This window comes from Dinoponera quadriceps, unplaced genomic scaffold (assembly GCF_001313825.1).
Source record: "Dinoponera quadriceps isolate SergipeBrazil2010 unplaced genomic scaffold, ASM131382v1 scaffold2600, whole genome shotgun sequence".
Lineage (NCBI taxonomy): Eukaryota > Metazoa > Arthropoda > Insecta > Hymenoptera > Formicidae > Dinoponera > Dinoponera quadriceps.
Window position 1 is genome coordinate 71,557 of NW_014556795.1, and position 22,565 is coordinate 94,121.

At 40.1% G+C, this 22,565-nt stretch overlaps 3 protein-coding genes across 6 annotated transcripts in view; 2 read left to right on the forward strand and 1 right to left on the reverse strand.

Moving 5' to 3' along the window:
• LOC106748163 (thrombospondin type-1 domain-containing protein 4-like) overlaps window positions 1–1,670 on the forward strand; it is a 51,008-nt gene extending 49,338 nt beyond the window's left edge. For all 4 annotated transcript variants that reach the window (XM_014626410.1, XM_014626409.1, XM_014626412.1 and 1 more), the window contains exon 19: window positions 118–1,670. In XM_014626410.1, coding sequence (XP_014481896.1) covers window positions 118–233 — 116 coding nt within the window. In that variant the 3' untranslated portion in view covers window positions 234–1,670. The remainder of the gene's footprint in view (window positions 1–117) is intronic.
• A 4,432-nt stretch (window positions 1,671–6,102) lies between these two features.
• LOC106748277 (armadillo repeat-containing protein 6 homolog) lies at window positions 6,103–11,070 on the reverse strand. Its single transcript, XM_014626654.1, has 5 exons — window positions 10,755–11,070; window positions 8,747–9,078; window positions 8,278–8,573; window positions 7,274–7,539; window positions 6,103–7,172 (listed from the first exon to the last, which is right to left on the reverse strand). The coding sequence occupies exons 1-5, from the start codon at window positions 10,869–10,871 to the stop codon at window positions 6,798–6,800; spliced, it is 1,386 nt and encodes a 461-aa protein (XP_014482140.1). The 5' UTR covers window positions 10,872–11,070; the 3' UTR covers window positions 6,103–6,797.
• A 1,396-nt stretch (window positions 11,071–12,466) lies between these two features.
• The window catches only part of LOC106748226 (phosphatidylinositol 3-kinase regulatory subunit alpha), a 46,883-nt gene continuing 36,784 nt past the window's right edge, over window positions 12,467–22,565 (forward strand). The window contains exons 1-6 of the mRNA XM_014626553.1: window positions 12,467–12,485; window positions 12,562–13,002; window positions 13,335–14,120; window positions 14,437–14,544; window positions 14,629–14,721; window positions 15,098–15,145. Coding sequence (XP_014482039.1) covers window positions 14,460–14,544; window positions 14,629–14,721; window positions 15,098–15,145 — 226 coding nt within the window. The 5' untranslated portion in view covers window positions 12,467–12,485; window positions 12,562–13,002; window positions 13,335–14,120; window positions 14,437–14,459. The remainder of the gene's footprint in view (window positions 12,486–12,561; window positions 13,003–13,334; window positions 14,121–14,436; window positions 14,545–14,628; window positions 14,722–15,097; window positions 15,146–22,565) is intronic.

Below are 22,565 nucleotides of genomic sequence, written 5' to 3' on the forward strand. Positions count from 1 at the left end.
TGAGAAAACGTTCTTGTGACACATGTTACTAAAATTGTCCATTCTTCTAACGTATAGATAATGTGTGCGTTAAATTTGACGTATATTTAACAAAAGTATCTTAACGTTATATTTCAGAAGTGCACGAGTCATCCGAGTGCGTGGACAAATCTCCAAATTGCGCTGTAGTAGTGAAGAATGGTCTGTGCCGAGTGAAATATTACAATAACATGTGTTGCCAATGCCGCCAATAGCTGGAGCAGCGATTTTCATTCACCCGCGACTCAGTAATCGCGAGCTATCGTTAAATGAAATATTAATCGGAAGGCGATATGCCGAGCGTAAGACTGCTACAAAGAGACCAGAACCGCGTACGTATGTAAAATATTATTTATATCGCGCGACGAGATATAGCTTACACGTAGTCATGCTTTATTTTGCCAATTCTCGCGGATCCCTTCTCTTTACGAAGAATCCCAAATAGCACGCGGTGAATTCTTCAAGTATTCGCTGAAGTTTTCTGCTTTCTCGAGTTTTATCATTCTTTAGGAATTCACATGTAATAGAATATTATAAGAATGATTCAGAAAATTGCACTATGATTGGAATTCCCGCCAACTTGTCAGAATATTCATATAGAATTATTTCATATCACAACAGACCCTATGAATTCAAGGGGAACAGTATTTAAGAACGGAAGAAAGAAATACGCGCAGTAAATACCAATTAAAAGTAAGAAAGTAATAATAACAAACACTCGTAATTCGTGACAAATTCTCCGAGTATATCGAAGTACTCGCGAGATATTTGTTATAATGAACTTTTGAGGAATACTTCAAGACGAATTTGATTGTGGTGAATTGAATTCTCCAGATGTTCATTTTTCAAATTCTGTGAGTATTCTTCGATATGAATTCTCCATAAACTGCTATTCGCCACTGTGCTATCTGGGTAATATATCGACGAGAGACGAAACGTTCGTTTCTTTTTTTAAGTGTTCATTGTCGGTCGTACGCGTATAGTCTGTATTTCAGTACGTTCACCTGTGCGCACTGGTCGTTTTACATGGCGTCGCGTCGATATCTGTGTTATCGCACGGACAGGTGCAGGGCCGTAATTTTACCGGAACGCGCGTCTACTACTCTGCCCCTTTTGTAATAAGTAGCAATTTTAACTTTTTGCGATTTTAACTTTTGTACGCTTTGCGTCATAAGTGGCGCGCGTTAAAAGAATACGTGACGACCTCTAGTAGTATCTGAAAGATTATACAGCGCTAGTTACAACTAATTTATCGCATCGGGTTTTATTTATCCGAACGATTAATCTCGGCACGAGACGGTCCCGCCTATATAAATACAGTCAGCCCTCGACAATATGTAGATCTGACGTACGTAGTAAACCCGTACTTGCGTAGAAAATTCTTGGCTTAAAATGTTACGAAGACCAATACGTGGAAATACACACGGCCACTGTCGTGTTTTTATTCAGACGTCGTGTGAAATTTAGTTTGTAGAAACTAGACATTTCTTCGATCAAAACGCGTTTAATTCGTTCATTATTGCTTTGATTCAATCAATCTTCTTTCTTCATGTAGGATTTTGTGGAATCATTCGCCTATACGACAGAAAATTATATGTTAAATTTAACACATTTCACGTGTCCCAAACAGTCTACACAAATGTTCTTGTTAATTTAACACAAGGTTAATATGTTGAAAAGTAATTCAAATATTATCTCAACAATTAACACAAAATTAATACCTGTAATATGTTAATCGACACTGAAGTATAAAAAAAGTATACTGAAGTATAATTTTTTAACACGAGCATCGATTCAAAATATATATTGAGATATTATAAATATATTAAATTAACGTGCGGGTATGTTAAAAATTTTAACATTTGATCGACTTTAAGTACAACATATTTTCTACTGTGTACGCAAGTCGAGGGCTGACTGTACGCGGCCTTATTGAGGAGAAAACGAGATGTATTGACGAGAGAATAAGTCGAACTTGAGTAAATTATGCGCGCTTTTAACGACACCTCACTATTTTATCATAGCAATAGTATTAGAATAAAAACAAAGCAGTACATGCTGAAACGTCTATCCGCTCCTTCTTGATCGAAATTGCTTCATCGGGTGTGCGAAAGGAGGCGCATACCATGCGTTTTTAACACGGAATCGACCATGAAGGTGGAAGAAATTGCACATAGAAGCCAAGGTACACACAATTACGTCCCTGGGTAACTCTTTGTATGCGCGCAAAACCTGTACGTCCATGGAGGAGACCTCGGAGGCCGCCTCTGCTCGACCGCGTAAAATGAAACGAGTTCTCTCGGCCGGAATTGACGAAGAAAAGTGCATGACTTACGCAGGCCGGCAGATGCGCCGTCCAGAGCTTCTTCATTCCCGAAAGAAAAATATTTTCTCGCGGAAAGCGCTGTATAGCGATTGTCGCAGAATCCATTTCGACGACGATTTAACGGTAGTAGCAAACGGGCGACGCAGGAATATTATTTCTGTAAATAAATTTCAAAAGCGAACGCTGTACATACAAACGAGGCAAACGTAATGAAATGCTGGCGACGCGATTAATTGGCTTTGCGACGAAGTGTGGATATTTTTCTGTGTCTTCTCTCGAAACCGTTATATAGAGTACGGCTCGTGATTCGAAACTTTTAATTGCACACTTAATTAATAGACGATCAAACGATAGAATAAATAAGGACGAATAAATCTAATCTACTAATACCGCTGATAAGAATTGAGAAGCGAGATGAAAGTGAGCGAATCATTTTGCTTCTCAGGTAGTCCTTTGCACATTGATTGACGCGAAGGAAAGTTTCTTTGATGGAAGATCATACATAATTTGGTATCTCAAGAGTGTTAAAGCTCCTGTTTCGCAGCCATCTCGATTAATGATGTTAGAGACGAGAAATGACACTCAGTGTATTTCTTACAACATAATAGATTCATTTTTTAGTTCCTTTGAAAAAATATAATACTTTAGAATTACGAAACTATTATGTTTTCAGGGAATACGAACGAATAAATATATGTCGCAAGAAATTGACCGCATGTCGTTTTCTCGTCTCCGACTGAGTATGCAGCCAAATGAGATAGCTTAAGGCTCCGGAGTAGTCGTCGCGACTATATTGGATTCATAGACGAGAAATGACACGTGGAGAAATATATATTTTTAACAAGTATATGACATCGGCACAATTAAGCAAATAATAAAGAAATGGCACGCAGCATAAAATTTCGTTGTCAACATTCTTCACGGATAAGTGCGGTCCAGCAAGAGGTAGAAAAGCGTTTGTAGTGCTTGCTGGACGCATTAGTTCATCCTTTTGTCGTCCTGAACTCTGCCAACGCGGAGTTCTTGGCTGACTACTTCGAAGTCATGAGCGGATTTTCGTCCTGCATTATACTTCTTATATGTCGAATCAGCGTATTCTTTAAGCACGATAATGTATTGTAACGAGTATACGCTTGTACGTGTAGGATAAAGTCGACGTTTAGATGATAAATATACACGTATATATGTATATGTATTATTTCGACATTGATGAAAATTAGAACGGTCTTCGACCCGTATCGTCATTTTGCATATTACTGCCGCGTTTTTATTTAATTGTGCCATTGAGATAACATGCGATTCGAATGAATTAGTCAACCGTGTCAATTGAATCTTTCGGCCGATTTCAAAGAATTACAATACTTTGTATCCTTCGGCACACTCTGCGTCTTATTTCATTTCTTTTTACGGCTATTACAAGTTATTTGCGCAAGACTCTCCTTCATTCGTGCCATTTTCAATCGCTCGTCGATTTCTTTCTTTCTGGTTTTGTTGTATTTTTATTGTACAGGTAAGTGCAATTTATCATTTCTTTTCGCTTTTCGACGGCTTTATATTCTTTTGTTTTCTTTGCAGAGACATAAAAGAAAAATGTCGCGCAGCTTTTTCTGATCAATTGCCTCAGTGAATCACTTTTCAGTCGTAGAAAGTCTGACGTGAATTGAAAAATATCCTCTCGAAAGAGTTTATTTTTGAGATACTGTAATCTTAGTGTTAAGAAAGTGCACGTAATAATCACTGTCGTGATCCTTTATCGAGACAAAACGTCCACTGGTATTTGTAATTCTATGCTCTGTGTCGTTGCGAACGTGTATCAATCGCGTAGCTCCGACTATCGCGAGTCTGATCTCGTCAAGGACTGTGATAAAATCGTAGTCTGCAGGAATAAAGTACAACGAACGATAAGGAAAAATTACTAATTAGTACAACGGGCCTGCTGCTCAGAAAAACCAGAGTCCTCGCTTTGTATGATTGCTTTCACGTCGTTCGTAGCAAGGATCGAAAATAGTCGTGTAACAATCACAAATCGCTGTATGTCGAAATTGCACATATTAACCCCTCGACTAGTGGTAACGTAATATTGCGTTCACAAAAAGTGGTCCAAATTGGGAGAAACGCAATATTGCGTTTTGATACTTCTGGTAATTCAATATTTTTTAAATTGGATATTAAAAGATTCTTGCAGTCGCTCTATTTAATGGTGAACTTAAAAATTCAAGACGGCGGGTGTAACGTGCTTAAAATTTAAAAGATGTACAAGTTTCACAAAAATATTGAAATGTTATATTTTGGGATTTTTGAGGTCGCTGTTTTAAATGATAAGAAAAATTCAAAATGTAGATCTGATTGCTAATTCGCAACTCAAAAATACGTTACATATATATTACAGATGTCCAGTTTTATTTGGATGAAATAAAATTATGATTTAGTGCACTATTTTGCATTTGAAAAATTTGGACTTCATATTCTTAAACAACGGCCTCAAAAACCCCTAGGCAGAAAAATCAGTCGAAGGACACAGTTGTCTCCGGAACAAATCTGTCTATTGGTAATAATATGTTTCTACTTGGGTGGCGAAGCGAGAGAATGAGGGACTGACGAGTATAAATCACTTATATTTAATTACGGTAATTACATCTTCGGGCGCTCCTAAACATTAGATGTTAATAAAGTGATATTCAACAAGCACCTGTTCTTGCTCAAGGAAATTTTGACCAAGCAGACTGGCAATCAAATATCATCCGTCGGCTTATTAAAAATTCATCTTGTCGACTCTTTGGACGCCACAAAGCGGCGGCGATTTCGCGCATTCTTATTAAAACGAGCTTTCCGTCAGCACGCTCGTTGACGACGCGATCAAATTAGTAAGTTAATCGATTGAAACAAAGCGAGTTGTTCTCAGATTACATAACGCTCAATACGTATCATATAAAATTAGACGGCTTGGCAGGTGGACAAGGGGGAGAAGAAAGGTCTTTGGATGTATGAGCGAATGTGTGTGTGTGCGCGTGTGCCCCATTGTTTGTAACTCAAATTTAGCTTTTATTCATCAATTTGTTACAGTAATAATGTACAAAAGAAATTGCTCACTATGTGTATATAAAAACAAACAGAAAACGATCGACATATATTACAATACTTCATTTGATCGTTAGCTCTTTTTTCGCACCAATAATCGTCGATTACCATGTTTGATTTATTCACTTTTATTTATATTATACCAGTCCGCGCTATACACAAATATATATACATATATATATGTATATGTGTGTGTGTATGTAAGTCGGGAGGGAAAGTTGATTTTCGTGGGCTGCGTAAGCGTAATTGTCATATAAATAAAGGTAGTATTATAAAGGTAATATCAGGTAGTTTAATTCACGCAGAGTTTGACGCGGTAGTTTGAGCAGTCGTATGTGAGTTATAAGCAAACAAATTCAACATTTTTCCTTTAATTCAATCTTTCACATGAAAAAGTCGAAAACTTTCTCAAAATTTTGTTTGCGCTTATGACACTCCTAAAAATGACGAGAATATTTCCCATTTGGTCCAGCTCGTTGTTTTAGTATGTAAAAATTTACTGTTTTAAAGAATTTTCTCTTGTTACATGTCACGGTAAAATTTGTTTTTATTTATTTTCAAGTAAAGTTAATGAGATTTGTTGTTTATTATTTATGCTTTCTTCATTCACTTTGTTTTCAACTAACAAATTTCAGGATTGAATTAAAGATACTTACCTAAATAACACGGGTATATCTAAATTACGTTTCGAATATTTCATTTCCTTTATTTATGCGAGTTTCATCCCTTTGGTACAAAAGAATAATTAGTCGCAAGAATTACACATGTAAAAATTTTATTACAATAAATTTGAAGATTGACATGTAATTGAAGTCGACGTCATTAATTAAATCTAATATTGTAAAGAATTAAATTAGCGGATCTTCGCTCTCTATTCATAATTTCAGTAATAATCTCCTTGCTAACATTATCGGTATACCGTGAAATTTTCATTTGATATTGCTAGTCAGCTTTAAAAAATCATTTCGCTCTTCCGTTTGCCGATTGGATAATATCCTGAATAAAATTTTGAATACTTGCCCTATTATTGTCAAGAGCGTTTGAGTCAAGTTGTTTACAGTCGTCAAGACGCTCATTGGAATGCGGATGTGCCAGTTCGAGAACCGGGATGGGATGCAGTTCCGCATGAGAACGAATCTCGATATCGATGAACTGCACCCTCTGCAAGTTCTCTTATCCATGCCAGTTATCCATATCCATTGTTGAGTGAGAAATTATAACATTATTGTAACGCGTTACCGTTAGTTTATCGGCACGTTTATCCGCTATTAATCAAGACGGCTGCGGCTTAAATAACGAGCGAGTCAAAATTCGAACTAGCGAGCTACCGTTGCACCACGGTAACATAAATAGTTCGAATGTTATATGTCGGTGATCATTGACGCTCGTTGTTCAGATTGACGCCTTTCCCCGTCCATCTCTCCTTCAGATCTACCTTGAGGCCGAGATCTCTCAATGCGGCCTTCGCGTCGTTATCCAACTTGGCACCGTGCATGCGAATCGCGTTCTGCAGCACATCTTCGACACCGTACGCCACAAATTCCGCGGACTCGGACTTATTTCGCACCGACATGTTCCTGATCGCCCAGCAAGCTTGTCTCAGGACGCTCGTGTTCTTAGGATACGCTTTCATGGCGTCTACGATGACTTGGGGCGCGCCGCAGTCGTAGAACACGCCGGCGTTAGAAGTGCTTCGTAAAGATAACGCGGATATGCAACCCAATCCTGCGGTCACGACATACTCCGCCGTCTGTTAGGTATCAATTGAAGTATTAATTCAAATATTTCTTTGTAAAGGAAGAAAATTGAAAGAAACGATTTGATCGTCGAAAGGATCGTTCGCGAGCTTACCTTCATTCGGCTAACAGCGGATACGATTATAGGCGCGCATCCGGAAGTCACAATGTGAGATTTCACGTTGTCATTGCCGGCGAGCGCTTTCAACAATTTCAAAGCCTGCCAGTTTAATTTCTCAGAGTCCGGATAATCGATCATTATATCCTGAACGAATTTCAGGCCGCCAGCGTCTTCGACTTCTTGACAGAATTCGTTTCGAACGATCAATGCGGCCAACGTGATCATCAGGTCTCCTACTACAGTCTTATCTTTCAGGAATCCTATATAGAAAAAAATGCTAGAATTCTTCATTTGTAAATGGATTATGAAATGCAAAGAAATGGATTACCGAATGCAAGTCAATTATTCTAAATTTAAAAGAATATTTACTAAAAATTATGTAATACTTCTCCTCCATTGAAGAGACTTGATTTTAAATTCCGATTTTTTCGCCCAGTAAATATCTTTTAAAACGATACTCTCAATATTATGAATATAATGCTTGTCGCAATTGTTTTAACATACACAAGTAAATGTCTAATTATACGAAGGAAGTATTATATTACATATAGTCAATTTCTAGTAAATATCTGCGGAAGAGTATTGGAGTAACTATTTTACTTGCATCAAATAAGTATCACCTGTAGCTGTACTTTTTAACTCTATATACAAATTTTATTCGAAACATATTTGTGTATAAAAGATAACGGCACGGAGTGTATTGCTAAATATACATCTCAAAATTCAACATTATTGTGCGACGCTAATTTGTGAATAGTTGGAATGGTTACAATTATCAAGCGATAATAACCATCTGAAAATATTTCAGATGGTTATAATTGTTTAACACAATTCACGTATTCATAATTCTGCGCGATCAAATGGCGAAGACAGCATTTTTATTCGTTAATCTTTTCAATCGCACAATTTTTAACGAGCGTATTTCATAGCATCGCGAGTTTTGAAACTTTCCCGCCATTTAATCGTCTATTTATTGAGGTGACTCAAATGTGATTTACTTGATAATAATCCTGTGAGAATATCGAGAGCACCCTTCGCGATGACAGTTGCGTGTTCATGAGCCTTTCCATATTCGTGCCTGATGTCATCGTCCAGGACTAAGGCTCTGATGACCGAGCACGCGTCCTTGATCTCAGCCACGCTCGCGTCTTCGCGCACTAATATCTTCTTGAGTCTCTCAAAGATATTGGCATCGAAGATCTTTTGCCTGTTCAGTTCATGCTTTATGCAGCACTCTCGTATCCAACGTAACAGGTATTGCAACGTCGCGATGTCGTGATACTTCTCCAACATCCTGGCGAATGAAATTTCGTGAGGCACGAATCGAAAAGAAATGTTTACGAAATCGAAGACTCTTTTCTCCTACGATTTCTTTCTATGTATTCCGTAAATTTCCCTTTAACTTTAGAAAATAGCGAACATCCGTCGAAATTTGTCGTTTACTTCTCCCTAGAGTCGTGATCTTACTCTATCTGTAGCGCGATACCGTCGTCGTCCAGTAAGTCCGGATTGCCGGTCATCAGCGACGTGATGGTCTTTAGCGCGGATTTCACTATCGCGTGATTCTTTCGGCAGTCTTTCAAAAGGTCGAGCAGGATATTGTAGCACTTCTGTTTGCCCGCGAACACCCGGTGTCCGATGTCCTTGTCCAGTTCTGTGCGCAATTCTTGCAACGTTTCGGGCACGAGCTCATAGCTCTTGTCTCTCACAGCGAACGTCAGTCGTTCCAGACGTGTTATTATCGGTTCGTACTTGTCAGAGAGGGCTAAGTCTTTGACGATGTTGCTCAGGTCTATTCCCTGCGCGAAATAAACGCCGTCCGTTAATTATAGCGTAATGTGACGATTGCGTAACGTCGATCGAGACGTATCGTGTTTCGTTTTAGCCCTAATAGGAAAAGGACGAAATCTTGTATGAAATTTCTGACACAATGATGAAAATGCGAATCTATAATTATGTGAGACATGTGATTAACAAAATACATGTAGAAATATTAATCTTTGATAGAATATTGGCGCAATTAATTTCTAAATGATACTTCGGTAAAACAGTAGCGAACCATCTTAACGGAATATTTGCAAAATTAAATTTGAAAAGAAATTGCGCAATAATAAAGAAAAATATTTCAGCTATATTATATTTAAAACATTTATAGAAATATAATTGTGCCTGAAGGAATCAAATTAAAATTCCTAATGATAATTTGGAAATAGCGCAACATGAAATATTACACATTCAGTATGTCAAAATTTTAAAAAAGAAATAAGTAATCGTAAAACATACGTAAATAAAATGTAAACAAGTATAAAGTTTATTTAAATGTTTATGTGTTATTCACATAAGAGTACATTTCTCTTTTTTATTTGAATTGATGGGCATCTCATCAATTTAATAATTTCGATTAAAATATCTTGTCATATGATGCAGCAAATATTACAAAACGTTATTACTACATTATATTGTGAAAAATATTATATAAATATTATACATTGTACTGTATAAATATTTTAACAGAAATTATTATTTTAGAAATATTTCAAGTTGTGATTTTGCGTTTAAATATTGAAATAATTGGATTTGTCTAATTTCGGACAAGTATCATTTTAAGACTTTATTCAGACAAAATCGTTGCGTCATATTATCCGAGTACAATAATTGTGAAATTTTTCGCCAGTTAGTGACGCCATTATTATGTGATGTTTCCACAATTCGCCTATCAGAGAGCATTATTTCTTCCCTTTTCTCCTCTTTACAGCAAATCTCTCAGATTGCCTTACAGTATATAATTCGGCGCAAATATTATGAATTGCAAAAAATTGGCGAAACGCACGAGAAATGTTATATGACGTAAATACATCTAATTGCGGAAAAGTTTCAAATTCTCGTTATTATATTTTTTTGTAATTTTAATTCGACCTCGAACTTCATTATTGTTTAACGTGTGTGTTCACCAATCTTTTTTCCAACAACAGAAAAAATTTTGGGCGATGCGCTGGATTGACGGATCCTCACACATGCGGGAAAGGAGATGCAGAAAGGGCCTTTTCACAGATCAATATCATCCCGCGCAAGGGTGCCTCGTCACGGCGCGTAATTAATTTCCGAATTTTCAACGAAGATGCAAACCGAGCTGCTCCAAAAGGATCCAAATTAAAAATCTACTTTTGAGGTCATTTTTGCAAAATCTATGAAGCTATTGAATATATCAACTTTTCAACGAACACACACACCGAGATATTGGCGTATGAAAGTAATTAAGCTCGTACATATCGTCAGCTATTCGAAAAGTGTAAAATGCTTATGTCGTTTGATTTAAAAATATTTAATTTTTTCGAGGTTAAAGAATACCGTATACGGCACAACAATTGTATCGACGGCCAAGTTGTATAACCGAACCGGGCGTGTGAAGGGGCGTTCTTTATTGATCCGCGAGCGAGACAAATGTGTGAATAAACAAAAAGTAGTCAGTCAATACCTGAGTTTCGAAGTGCCTGACGGCGTCGTCGATAGCCTCTTCGGCGGTCATGAGGAAATCCTGCATGAATTCCCTGACGACCTCATCGTAGGCCTCCTGGGTGATCGTGTTGCTCATGATAACAGCGGCTACCTTCTCTTCGGTGTCCCGATTCACTATATAAGGAGATGAGAACGAGCGAGGAGAGCGTACGATCCGAGTGTTCCCAGTCGGAGAGAAAGAATCATCCGTTCATGAACCACTTCTTTCCCTCCGTCTGAGAACACTGCATGCGCTGACCCACACAACGTTGGGAGTTCCGATTTTCTCGGTGAGAGGAGCCCTTCCGCGCATGCGTTAAGTGCGACGTAGCAGCTCGACGTAAGCAGTTTCCAATGACGATTTTAGCCGCAAGTATCAGATTCGTGAGGGGGCCTGCGCAAAATACCCTGCAGAAGTTAAAAGTAAAAAAATATATTTATTTTTACCGATAAGCATCATTCTGTTTCTTCCACAGAAACTTTCTTCTCCCTTCTACAATCCCTTCATATTTTCTTTCAGGCGAAATAACCTGCGACACCTTAAAATAGATACGGCGCTGAGGCTATCACGTTTGCTCAATGTGCGTGCGCGAAAAGATCTCCCTAGCACCGGACCCATTTGTTCGTGGCAACAAAAAAGAACGGATCTGATCGCGTCCAAAAACACATCGTGGAATATTTATCGTAGATAAGGTGAGTTTACAAGCGCGGTAGACAGCGGATCGGTCTTACTATGTTTAGAGGTCCCCGGTTCGATTCCCGGCAGATCCAGAAAATTTTTCATACGCTCGTGGCTCCTCTTCGGTGGTCTGGCAAACCCCAAGAGTATTCATGCCAAGAAAATCTCTCTCCAAAATTTGCCGTAGGGACTGGCGTTTAAACTGTAGATCCCCCATATGCATGGGTATAATTTTCGTGCGCACCACATGCATATATGTGTGAGAGAGAGGTAGGCCTAGACTCGACATGGGGCTGTGGAGCGCCATTGAATTGGAAGGTGAGTTTACAATGATTTCACGGAACTGTTTCTATATTTAGACGCTCTGCAGTGTATTCGAGATATTAATAGTAATTTTATTATCTTATATATATATATTTTTTTTAAATATGTATATATCTGTGTAGACTTATATGATAATTGTACATTAAAGGATTTGTCCCGTCAATAAAGACTTATTATTTCCATCTCAACCTATTCAGGAGGTCGATTGCATATTTCAAAATATAATGAGAATTACAAAAGTGTGTAAACGAATTTATTAGAATATTTATAATTTCATTGGTCAACGCACCTAGCGATGCGAGGTCTCGGACAGAGTTGTTGACCGGCTATAAAAGTTATTAGAAATTATTAAAAAATCCTAGTATCTTTCAAGCATCTACCAAATACTAGATCTCGGTCCAGCATCGATCTAACATTGTGAACACAAAACCTGATGTACAATGTGTTCTTTGTTTTTTTTTCCATAATAGAAGTTTTTACGGAAGAAAGAGCAGGAAACAAGATGCAAAGATGCACATTGTAGACCAAGCGTAAAAAAAAATTTACATTAAAGCAGAAGCAGGAAAGCCAATCGCGACGGTAGTTGGCTTTACCTACGTGAGTTCGAATTGGCTACTGCTTTTCTGTCAAGATGTGAATTCTCCTTCACTTTCCGAGCAATTTAATGGCGGATCTTTTTCTTTTTGAAACAGCACGACTCAACAACAGGTTAGACAAACTTTGATCTTCAAATAGCACTACTATTATTTGCTACATGAACATATTCCCCTTCCTTTTTTTTAAGAATGAAAAAGAATCATATCGCGGATAACGTGCGAATGAAAGGGAACAGCAGTCGAGAAAATTCGCTGCCGCGAACGACAGATCGCGCTCGCTCGCTTTCGATCGCTCGCAGTCGACTTTCGTTCGAGTGCAGCGATTTCAGCTGCCTAGGCTGGCCTAACCGTGTTCGAGTGTCGCGACACGATCGACGATATATTATTGTTGTTTCGCCTCCGTCATTCTTATTTTCTGCGACTCGACCGCGAATTCTCGGAGCGACAGCCGACGCGAGCACGGAGTGACACTCTGGTGAGAGGAGGAAGGTGTTGTTTCTTCGCAACAAGCGTCATCGTACCGGACCAAAGTGCCTCTTATCCGAGCGACATTCTCGGCGCCGAAGAATCCTGTTAGCGAGGCGAAGCGCGTCCATTTATCTCCCTTCGCCTCCTGCTCGACGTCGTGGGTAAGCCTCTTCCTCGGAGCACAGTGCTTATCATCATCCCTGTGCTCGAGCTTCCGTTGTTATCTTCTTCGAGGCGTGTAACTTTTCGCCTGTACTTCCTGGCTCTATCTGTAAAATAAATAATATTTATAAATGTCTTTGCTACTAAGAATTTCAAGTTGATTGTTATTTCATCATTGAACTTTTGACATTAGATTTATTAAATTTTCTGAACTTAAATTTTTGAAAGGTTGCACCGTTTTGATCATTAGAGTGAGACAAGCTATATAGCTCAGCAACAAAGTTCTAGTTTTTATTACAGCTAATTGTTTAATATAAATGTTATGTTGCAGAGGCCGTAGGCTTGCTACGGTACCTTGGATATGAAACGTAGGAATAGCGAAAGAAAGGAGGAAGTATATTCAAACAGTGGATGTCGGCGGAAGAAATGCAAAGGGGAATGATAGAATCACGATGAGTCGCGTTGTCGCTCCTGAAAAATTATCGTAGTGTTTATATCACGTTGCCATTTAGGAGATTGAATGTATCAGCTGTGTACTTTGGAGCAGCATCGTCATCGCTACGCAGCATCTTACATATTTTATCTATAGAAATCATTTTTAAAGCGATTCTCCACTATAAGGATATATACAAATAATTTTTTTAACGAAGAATAAACCGTTATTTTTAATAATCATAAATCATAAACGCGCGAGAATCAAACTAATACATGCCCGGTGAGAAGAAAATAAACATTATATCGTCGATTCAGTAATGATCGGCTTTCCTAAATAATGCTCAAACAGCCGCAAGTAATCTTAAATAATTGTGCATTAAATAAGAACCTCCTCTGACATAATCGGAGTGTTCGTGCGAGGCAAGAAGAGGATGCGTAAGGATCAAGAGAGATTATGTCCCGTGATTATAGTGTCGTGCGAGTTCACTCACGTTTACTGCGTGCCATGTATGACTGACAAGCGAGTAAACTTATATAAGTTTTTCCATGGAGACGATGATCTGTTGATGTGATCGTTTCCTAGATGAACATCGACTAACGCGCTACTTCCAAGGCGACTTGAAACAACACACCGGTGTCGTCTCGTGCGACTGGAGAACCGAGCAGGAAGAGTTTGTACCTGGTATGGAAATTCACGTTATTGCCCGACGACCATTTGCGAGAAGCTAATTTTGCCAAGAGTTCAAGTTAAGATTTCAGCGAAACAGATTGCGACTCTTCTATATACAAAATATACATTAATTTGTTGCAATCGCTACTGATTTATACGCAGCGGCATCAAAGATTAGGCACTTACAGAGAGATATCGCAATTATTTGAAAATTGCATTGATAGTTTCAACGTTTTGTCAGGTTTTTCGCAAACGGTGGTCAGTTGACCATTCGATTTTCAAACGCCGTTCCTCCCCGACACTTATGTTTGTACGTTCCTATGTTTAGAAGGTGCAATCGACGGAGTCCTGATGCTGAAAGGAAGCTTGTCGCCGTACCTCGACACTCATAATGAAGAAGAGTCGTCCTACGTAACGCTCAGCAATGGGCCATACCGTAAGTACGCGTATTTATATCAATGTAATATGATAGTTTCCATACTCCACGGTAATGAATTAATTTCTTGCTTCCTTGTTACAGCGTATGTAGCCGATTCCGCGAACACGAAACATAACTCGTATAATCATGTCTTCATAGATGTGTACTTCGTAACGCCTATTTTCTGCAAGCACTGTAAGTACATCACTAATTGGTTGACTTTACGGAATATATAACTCGTTATCGAATAATACATAGAGAATTTTCGCTTGAAGAAGGGAAAACTTGATCGTTGGAACAATTTGTTTTCGGCTTAACACGCGAAATGAATATATATATTTCAGAGTGCGTTAGACAGATATTTTTATTTCTTTTGTCTTTCACTTACTGTACAGAAATGCGATTGAATTTCGTTTACTTTTTTTCTTATCGAATAGTCGCATCATGATTTGCAAAGGAAGAAAAGATAGGGCATAAAATGTGTATCGGTATTATAATTTTTGTCATAGGTGCATAAATGTATATAGTCATAGGGCATAAATGTGTATCGTTATTATAATTTTTGTCATAGGTGAAGATTATATCTGGGGCAATGGAAAAGTGGGGGTCAAATGCCAAGGTAAGATATTCCATTACCATCGAGTACGATTAGATATATCCTTGAAGCTGCACATTTCTCATTCGTGTCAGACATACTGTACATTTCGTTTGGAGCATCTTGCACAAGCGGGTCTTCACTATTTGCATAATATTGATTGCGAAGGGTCCGAAGATATTTGAATTTCTCTCATCACCGAAAATAGCAATCACCATTGTTTCGTCAGTCGTGACGAGACTATCCGTGAGACTCGGGGAGATCAACAGGGAGTCATTGCTATTGATAAAAAAAGGACACAACTGAAATTTAGTTACCAGATCTAGTTTTTAGCTGTGGGCTAAACTAACTTGTATTATATAGACAGTTCATTTTTGCCTGTGAGAGCTAATTATTATTTCCCGTGTAATTCGAACGTCCGAGATCGCGCGTAGTTATACACGAAAATACTTGACCTGTCCAGCTGAAGAAAACAAATATCCCCGTCACTTTTAAGGCGAGGATATTACAAAGACGAGAAGATCGCGGGAGTCAAAGTTATCCGCACGCTGGATCGCGGCAATTTGCTCTTCGCGGGATCCGCGCGCATGGATCATTGATTTTTCGTGGATCACCGTCGAGGGCGGCACTGTAGCATAGTAACACGCGATCCGCGCCGATTTCAAGAGCGGTGCGCTATCGCGTCCCCCTTCACCTTCGCTGCCGCGTTCTCGCCGCGCCGGTTTCTTTTCCGAAACTCCGCGCGACCCTCTCCGGTCTCTCCGATCCCTCCGATCCCTCTCCGTGCGGCCTCCTCATCGTACGAGCCAGGGCCGTATCTAATCAGAATTCCCACCTTCTCGGTAAGCGCCGTTTTGTCTCCGGATTCTGACCTTCTTTCCCTCTCTCTCTTTCTTTTTTCCGATTATCTCGTTGCCGCATTCGTAAGGCGTGAGATGAGATAACGGTAACGTTGAAATTTAAAAAACGGTGCTGTAATAGTTGTAGTGTGAGACTTACGTAACTTAAAACGCGGCAGATCGAAAGAAAAAAATAAAGAGATAATAGGAGGGAAGAAAACGTGCACTTGTTAAAATTGTACGCAAAATGTGAGAATAGAGGAAAAATTTATTAGTTCTTGAAATAATAATAAAGGTGCGCGTTCGCTAAATGCACAGGCGCACACATTTTGTTTTTATATTTCTCACATAATCTTCATAAATGTTATTCCTGTTCTTGTAATTATCATTATGTTTTTACAATTACAAATGCGGAGAAGAAAAAAGAAAATCTCGAGGCAGAATATCTGCAGTGGAAACAAAACACTATTCGCACTGCACGTGAGACACGCTTTCGTTTTCTACTAAAACCTTAAAATAAATGCTCTCTCTCTCTCTCTCTCTCTCTCTCTCTCTCTCTCTCTCTCTCTCTCTCTCTCTNTCTCTCTTTCTGTCTCCCTCTCTGTCATCCGTAATACTTGCTTATCGCCTTTTTCGACAGTTGTATTCGACCGTCTGTCGCGTGTAAATGAACTCACCCTGTAATTAGATCAAGTAACAGGTTCAATTCACCGAATGGACACGCTCCGCGTCAGATATCGATTGCGGATTATACTATCCAATATCGCTAGCGAGCTCAATAATGAATGTCTAATTTGGATCTAATCGATAACACCGGCGCTATTACGTTACCTGTCGCTTAATTTCGTCATTACTCTAAAACGACATGCTAGAGTTATTATTCATCGTGTTTTGGCTACGTGAGTCTTTGCTGCTTCGCGACTAATTTGAACCTTGCTTTATCGAAAGATGTCATTTGGCATTTAAACAAAGTCTAAGCGAAGACATTCAGATTAAAACGAATCGTCTCACAGCGACCGTTCCTAGTGTTTTCAATTCTCTTTTATTCATTTGCTTTCTCAAGTTTTCTCAAGTTCGAAAAGAGAGAAAGAGGAGAAAGAGAATGAAACCCCAACGATGACTGATGATATTTCGTTTCTCAGACGTGAATTTTATTTAGAACGTATTCGATCGCGTACTGACATTTCTCTTCGGTATTTATGCAACGATAAGTCTGTATGTAAAGTTATTCCTAAAAATATCATGGGGACCGGCGCAATCCGGTTTTGGGAACGCAAGGGTTAATTGCGTTCTCGGTCGGCTCGTTCTCGTTGCAAAAATCGTCGCATACGCGCGAAGTTATGTCGAACGTGTGCGGCGGCAGTTTTATACGGTCGAAGTGTTTCACTCTCCCTGAGAGTGACGCGCGAGTACGGCCGGTTTTCTTGTGAAGGAATAGCGCGTTGGCACGTGGTAATCCTTGAAAATCGGCACATTCGATTATAAAGTTGCGAACGTGCGAGCAAATGTGCGGCGCGAACGAACGAACGTGAGCGAGATGCATTCATACTCCCACGCGACACTCGCCTGCACATTCGCATCGGACGACGAATGGCCACATTGCTCATCAACGAACGCATTTTTTTGAGATAACGCTCAGTCGGGTTATCGGGCTCGCTTGATATTTCGTGCTGTCATTATTAGATCCGGCCTCGAGATTCGCTATACTTTGACGCAAAATATTGCATAGTCTTGCTCGTGTCGATGAGCGCGCATGTGTGTGGGAAACAGGCAGCCTCCGTCGTTAGAATTCCGATAGCGCGCGTGGATATCGACTCCGTTGGTTTCGAGACGTCCGTCAAGTGCAAACGAGAAAGGGTCTACATCGAGAAATGGATACGTATGGGTGTGCGTAGACGTGCCAAACCAACAGGGACAAACTTCGTAAAATGGATTAAGATGAATAAAAAAAAGTCCTTTACCATTTTGTAAACGATATGCAAAATTTCGAGTTATTAATTGTTGAAAATGGCCGTCTATAGAAGCTTCTGGAATTATTAATTCAAGCATTGTTTGCAAAATGGCAGAGAATTTTTTTATTCAATCCATTCAATCCGTCCTTACGAAGTCCCGGTTGGTCTGGTACACTTCACGTATAGAGAGTCTTATTTTGATCTTTTCCTTAACTTCTCTCGTCCTTTTCATTCAATTTCGATAACGCGACCTCGACGTTCAGGCTCTTCGGTGCACATAATTGATTTTCCTTCGTTGGTCGTGCGGAAAGTTGTACCGGATGAAATATTAATCGATCGAGTAATTAAACACGACCATCGCGCAGCGCCCGCACGCTTCGCGAGACGTTCAAGTATTAGTGGCATTCAATTAGTTGCATTCACCTTTGCACGCATTTCGGTAAATTTTCCCGGTACCTTATTGCGAACGCACGGATTGCATGAGCGCTCGTGTGGCACGCTTCTTGCCAAATTGCGATCAGCTGCTCCGGCATAAATCTCGACCGATGTCAACGGAATATCTTCGCGGAATAAACATACACGAGAAGGATGAGTAGGGGAGAGAGAAGAATTTATTGCACATTCTGGAATAAGTGCGCTAAGCCGAGGTTAAAGAAACTAACCCGCGTGGTACAGGCGCGAGAATTGATAAATAAAGCAATTTCCTTTCGTAATTTATTATTATTTATTGACGTTGGAAACTTCGGTTTAAGACAGGTGAGAAAGAAGAAACCTCTTCGCTATATTCTGCGTTCTGTAATTCGTCCTGGAGTCACCTTCTGGCTGCCGTCGTGGTCAGGTGCTCAATGATGCAAAAGTACGAATTGATCGGAAACGTGGCGTTAATCGGTGTCAATCGCATGTCAACCGGCAACGATTGTCGAATATTACGAGCGACATTTCCGACATGTACGTGTGTGCAACCGTCCTAATAATTTACTGTTTTAATAACTTATCCACTTTGAAGGCCGAAAATATTTCGAGAACATTGTCGTGATTTCTTGGCCACCGAATGTGCTCGTCATTGAACGATTCGCCATTGGCAAGTAGGGGGAATGACTTTGTCCTTTTCGAAAGTATCAATTGTTTTGATACTCTTGCACGTCGCGTGCTTTTTCGTGATTACGTCTCGAACCGTGGAGCGACGCGTATACCGCAGCGTTGTTTGATTTTGCCGTCGGACGAACACAATATTTTCGTTGGTTATTGAATCGCATCGGCATCGCGTTAATTAACACGCGTTTTTCCGATTAAATTCTATCTGCGTGCAAGTGTCAGTGAGTATTCGGAACCACAAAGCGGCCAGGGGCAAGATGCTGGATCGGACAGCCAGGACGCCGGGATATTTCCGAGTATGTTAATTTGTTGTTGCATATGACGAATTTAAAGAATAAGGCGATACCCCAGTTGAAAATCCACTCCGCCATTCATATTCCGTCATCGTTTAATAATAATAACAGAATGCCCCTTTAGTACATAAAAGGGTCATAACTTTATGGACTCCTGATTGTTTGTTAATTTATATAATACCTATTTCGTGCAAGGAATATTGATCCAAACAGTCGAATACAGTTTCATATATACGAACGTATAATTAACTATGCTTTCAATTATAAAGAATTTACAATAACAAATACCGGTCAAAGTTCCGCAAACACTGATATATGTTTCCCTAAAAGTGTTCTTGAACTTACCAACTTTTTCGCATTTAGACTTGTTATTCTACCAAATTCAAATTTAATCCTTTTGCTGTTTACAATCCGCTGTCTTTGCAGTTCCTTCCTTTTTAAATATCGAAATTGTATCGAAATTTCCTACGTTAAAAAAATAATAAGGAGACTATAAAAAGATAAAAGATAGAATGTTACTTACGCATTAATCTTATTATTTATTAAGTATTCATTATTTGATTACATCTTCTGTTTGTAGTTTAATAAATTACACGATTGTCACTTATTTAAATTAAGAGTAACAATGCAGGGAACACTGAGATAATGGAATACTTCTTCAACATGGGGGAGAGTGAATGACCATTTGTAGCATTAAAATAGGACAGTGTTACATAACGAGATCCCCTATTGATCCTTCAAGTTGGCAGACGATATTTGCAAGATTGACGTGGAATCGAAATTTCGACTCGGGATCGCGCTGCATGACGTTGGTAAAGCCTGTGGAAAAAAGGCATCGTGATGCGCTTCGCTTCCTCGACGATCCGTTTCGAAGGACAATCGAACGGGGTCAAAAGTCCTCGTGTTGCTACGCGAAACGTTACGAAGCCATGGAAACGAGCTGGTCGCGCAAGCGCATTTTCTCTCTCTGCCTCCCGTCCTCTGAGCTCCCTCACCCCGCCCTTCTCTCTGTTTTCCTCGATTTCCGGCCGACCAAGCCGCGAGTTTTCCCGCTTCTCAGCATCGGAACCTCTTTCGCTTCTTCGTCTCGATGTGTAACACGCTCTGCCTTCATTCTGCACGTTCAACGCGCGTTTCTTCCCTCGATTTAAACATTTCCCAATTGTTTAATATACGAGCTTCTCGGGGAGCATCGATCGAATCGACGTTTCTCCTTTTGTCTCCCTTCTGTCGACTCAAACAGTAAAACAGAGAAAAACATCGGAGACAACAGATCGGTTGTTGTATTCAGCAGGGCAAATATGGTTGATTAATTTCTCTTCTCTCGCATTCGATCGGTGAACAAGTCGATAATGGTCAATCGTGCCGGCGGATGATCTTTCTATCTCTCTCAAGGGTGTATGTGCGGCGACGCAGGTGAAAATGGCGATGTCGTAACAGTTACGGCTGTTGACCGCTACGAAAGAACGAAAGTCGTGTTCTTGACACGCGAGACTTTCTCATTGCTCCCGTCCCGATATTACGAGCGGCATCTTTCAGACGAGTCGCATCGATTACCGCCGACCGCTAATTGGCTCGTCGATTACTTCCGACTGCTGAAGTAATTGAAAGACTTTGTCCCCCGCTCATTTCTCTCTCTTTGACGTTAAAAGCGGTATTTTTACGGTGCAACGACAATCGGGAGAGAAAAATTGAAATCGTAAGATGACCGTTCGTATGATCGATCACGCCGCGAATATTAGGTCAAACAGTGCGATCTAAGTTCACCATTCGGCTCGGCTAAAAATGGTGCCGCTGTTTGTTGACTTCAAGGATGACTTGGATCAATTATTCGCGACTAGACACAGTGGCACGTTTTTCCCGCGATCGCATTGTAAAGACTACGGTCTTGAATCTCGATTCCGCGCGACGGTTACGTTTACATACGATATATTTTGCTACATGTCCCGTTCGATCCGCAAATCTCGTGTTACACTCGTCGCTGGTTATTCGTGATTTATTGTTTGACAGTGAGAGACTCGGTTTCTCGGCCGATTTCGTCAGAGCGTGAAATATTATATTAGGTGTACAATTGAAAAAGTTTTCTGTTAAAAACAGTCCACCGAAATGTTGTGATCGAGCGGAAAAATATTCAGATCTCAAATGATCATTGTAGAATGTGCACACCGAACAAATTAGGGAGAGAGGGAGGTTTACTCGCAAAGCCTGGCTTCCCGGTCTCGAAGAACTTGATGTATCCGTTTATGTTATTTAACAATTTCACGCACGTTGTCAGAGGGCCGGTAGCCGCGTAGATTCACGGTGGATTTACATAACGTCGATTCGAAGCCTTATCCGGCGTGATAGCTTCCGCGTCGGGGTTTGTCGCATCCACGATGCATCACCGCGCTTCATTTTACACGCTCGATAGCCTTTTGATTGGCAGCGCCTGCAGTCTATGGCCTTAATCGAGAGCGATTTCCAGCGACAAAACCTTTCTCTTCTGCACCATTTGTACGATTTACCGTTGCACTCGGGCTGTGCAATTATCGTCAGCCCTGCTTGAAAATCGTTCTGTTCGAGCGAGAACGCGACGCGAGTAAAAGCCGTAAAACAAGACTCTCTGTTTCGCCCGGACTAATTTACAGACGCGAAAAATAAGAAGGTGCTTACAAATCGCTTCGTTATGAACTCCGTATTATGCGATCGCTCCCAAATTTATCTCGCGACGATAAACTTAACATAAAAATGATGGAAACTATTATTCCGGCGCGGACTTCTCGGCGAAAGTTCGTCAACGATCCGTGGTTTTCCGTCGGATCCTCGGCGAATACATCACCGCGCTTCGCTGCGCGTATCTCGCGCGATAGTCTTTTGATAGCGGGGGGCCTGCAATCTATAGCCTTAATCGAGCAATTCCAAACGAGCGACCTCAAACTCCTCCTTCTCCCGATTGCACTTTAGCCTACGCCCGTGCAAATCGAGATGCAACGGCGACCACTTGGGAATGCACTCGATCCGCCGTCTCGTTCGCGACGAATTCAACGAGAATTCGGGGAATTCTGGGATCTTAGGTCCGACCGAAAATCCCGAGGAAAGAGAAAAATTCCCGTCCTACGTTAAGACCGGCTGAATTAAGTCTCCAAAAGTCTCGTGCCCCTTTGATGCTACGAACGGGAAATTATTTCCCGTCTTTTCCACTTGGAGATTAATATAGAATTTAAAATCTCCTCCCGAGAGATCTAAATTCCCTTTGTAGCATCAAAGAAGCACAATAAAGGATCTT

Excerpts from the sequence above, each read along its gene's own strand:
- LOC106748277 (XM_014626654.1), bottom strand. The coding sequence starts at position 10,871 with ATGAGCAACACGATCACCCAGGAGGCCTACGATGAGGTCGTCAGGGAA. Across the intron at positions 7,540-8,277 it reads TCTCACAGGATTATTATCAA|GATTCCTGAAAGATAAGACT; the intron begins GTAAATCACATT and ends TTTTCTATATAG. Across the intron at positions 7,173-7,273 it reads CCGCTGTTAGCCGAATGAAG|ACGGCGGAGTATGTCGTGAC; the intron begins GTAAGCTCGCGA and ends GATACCTAACAG.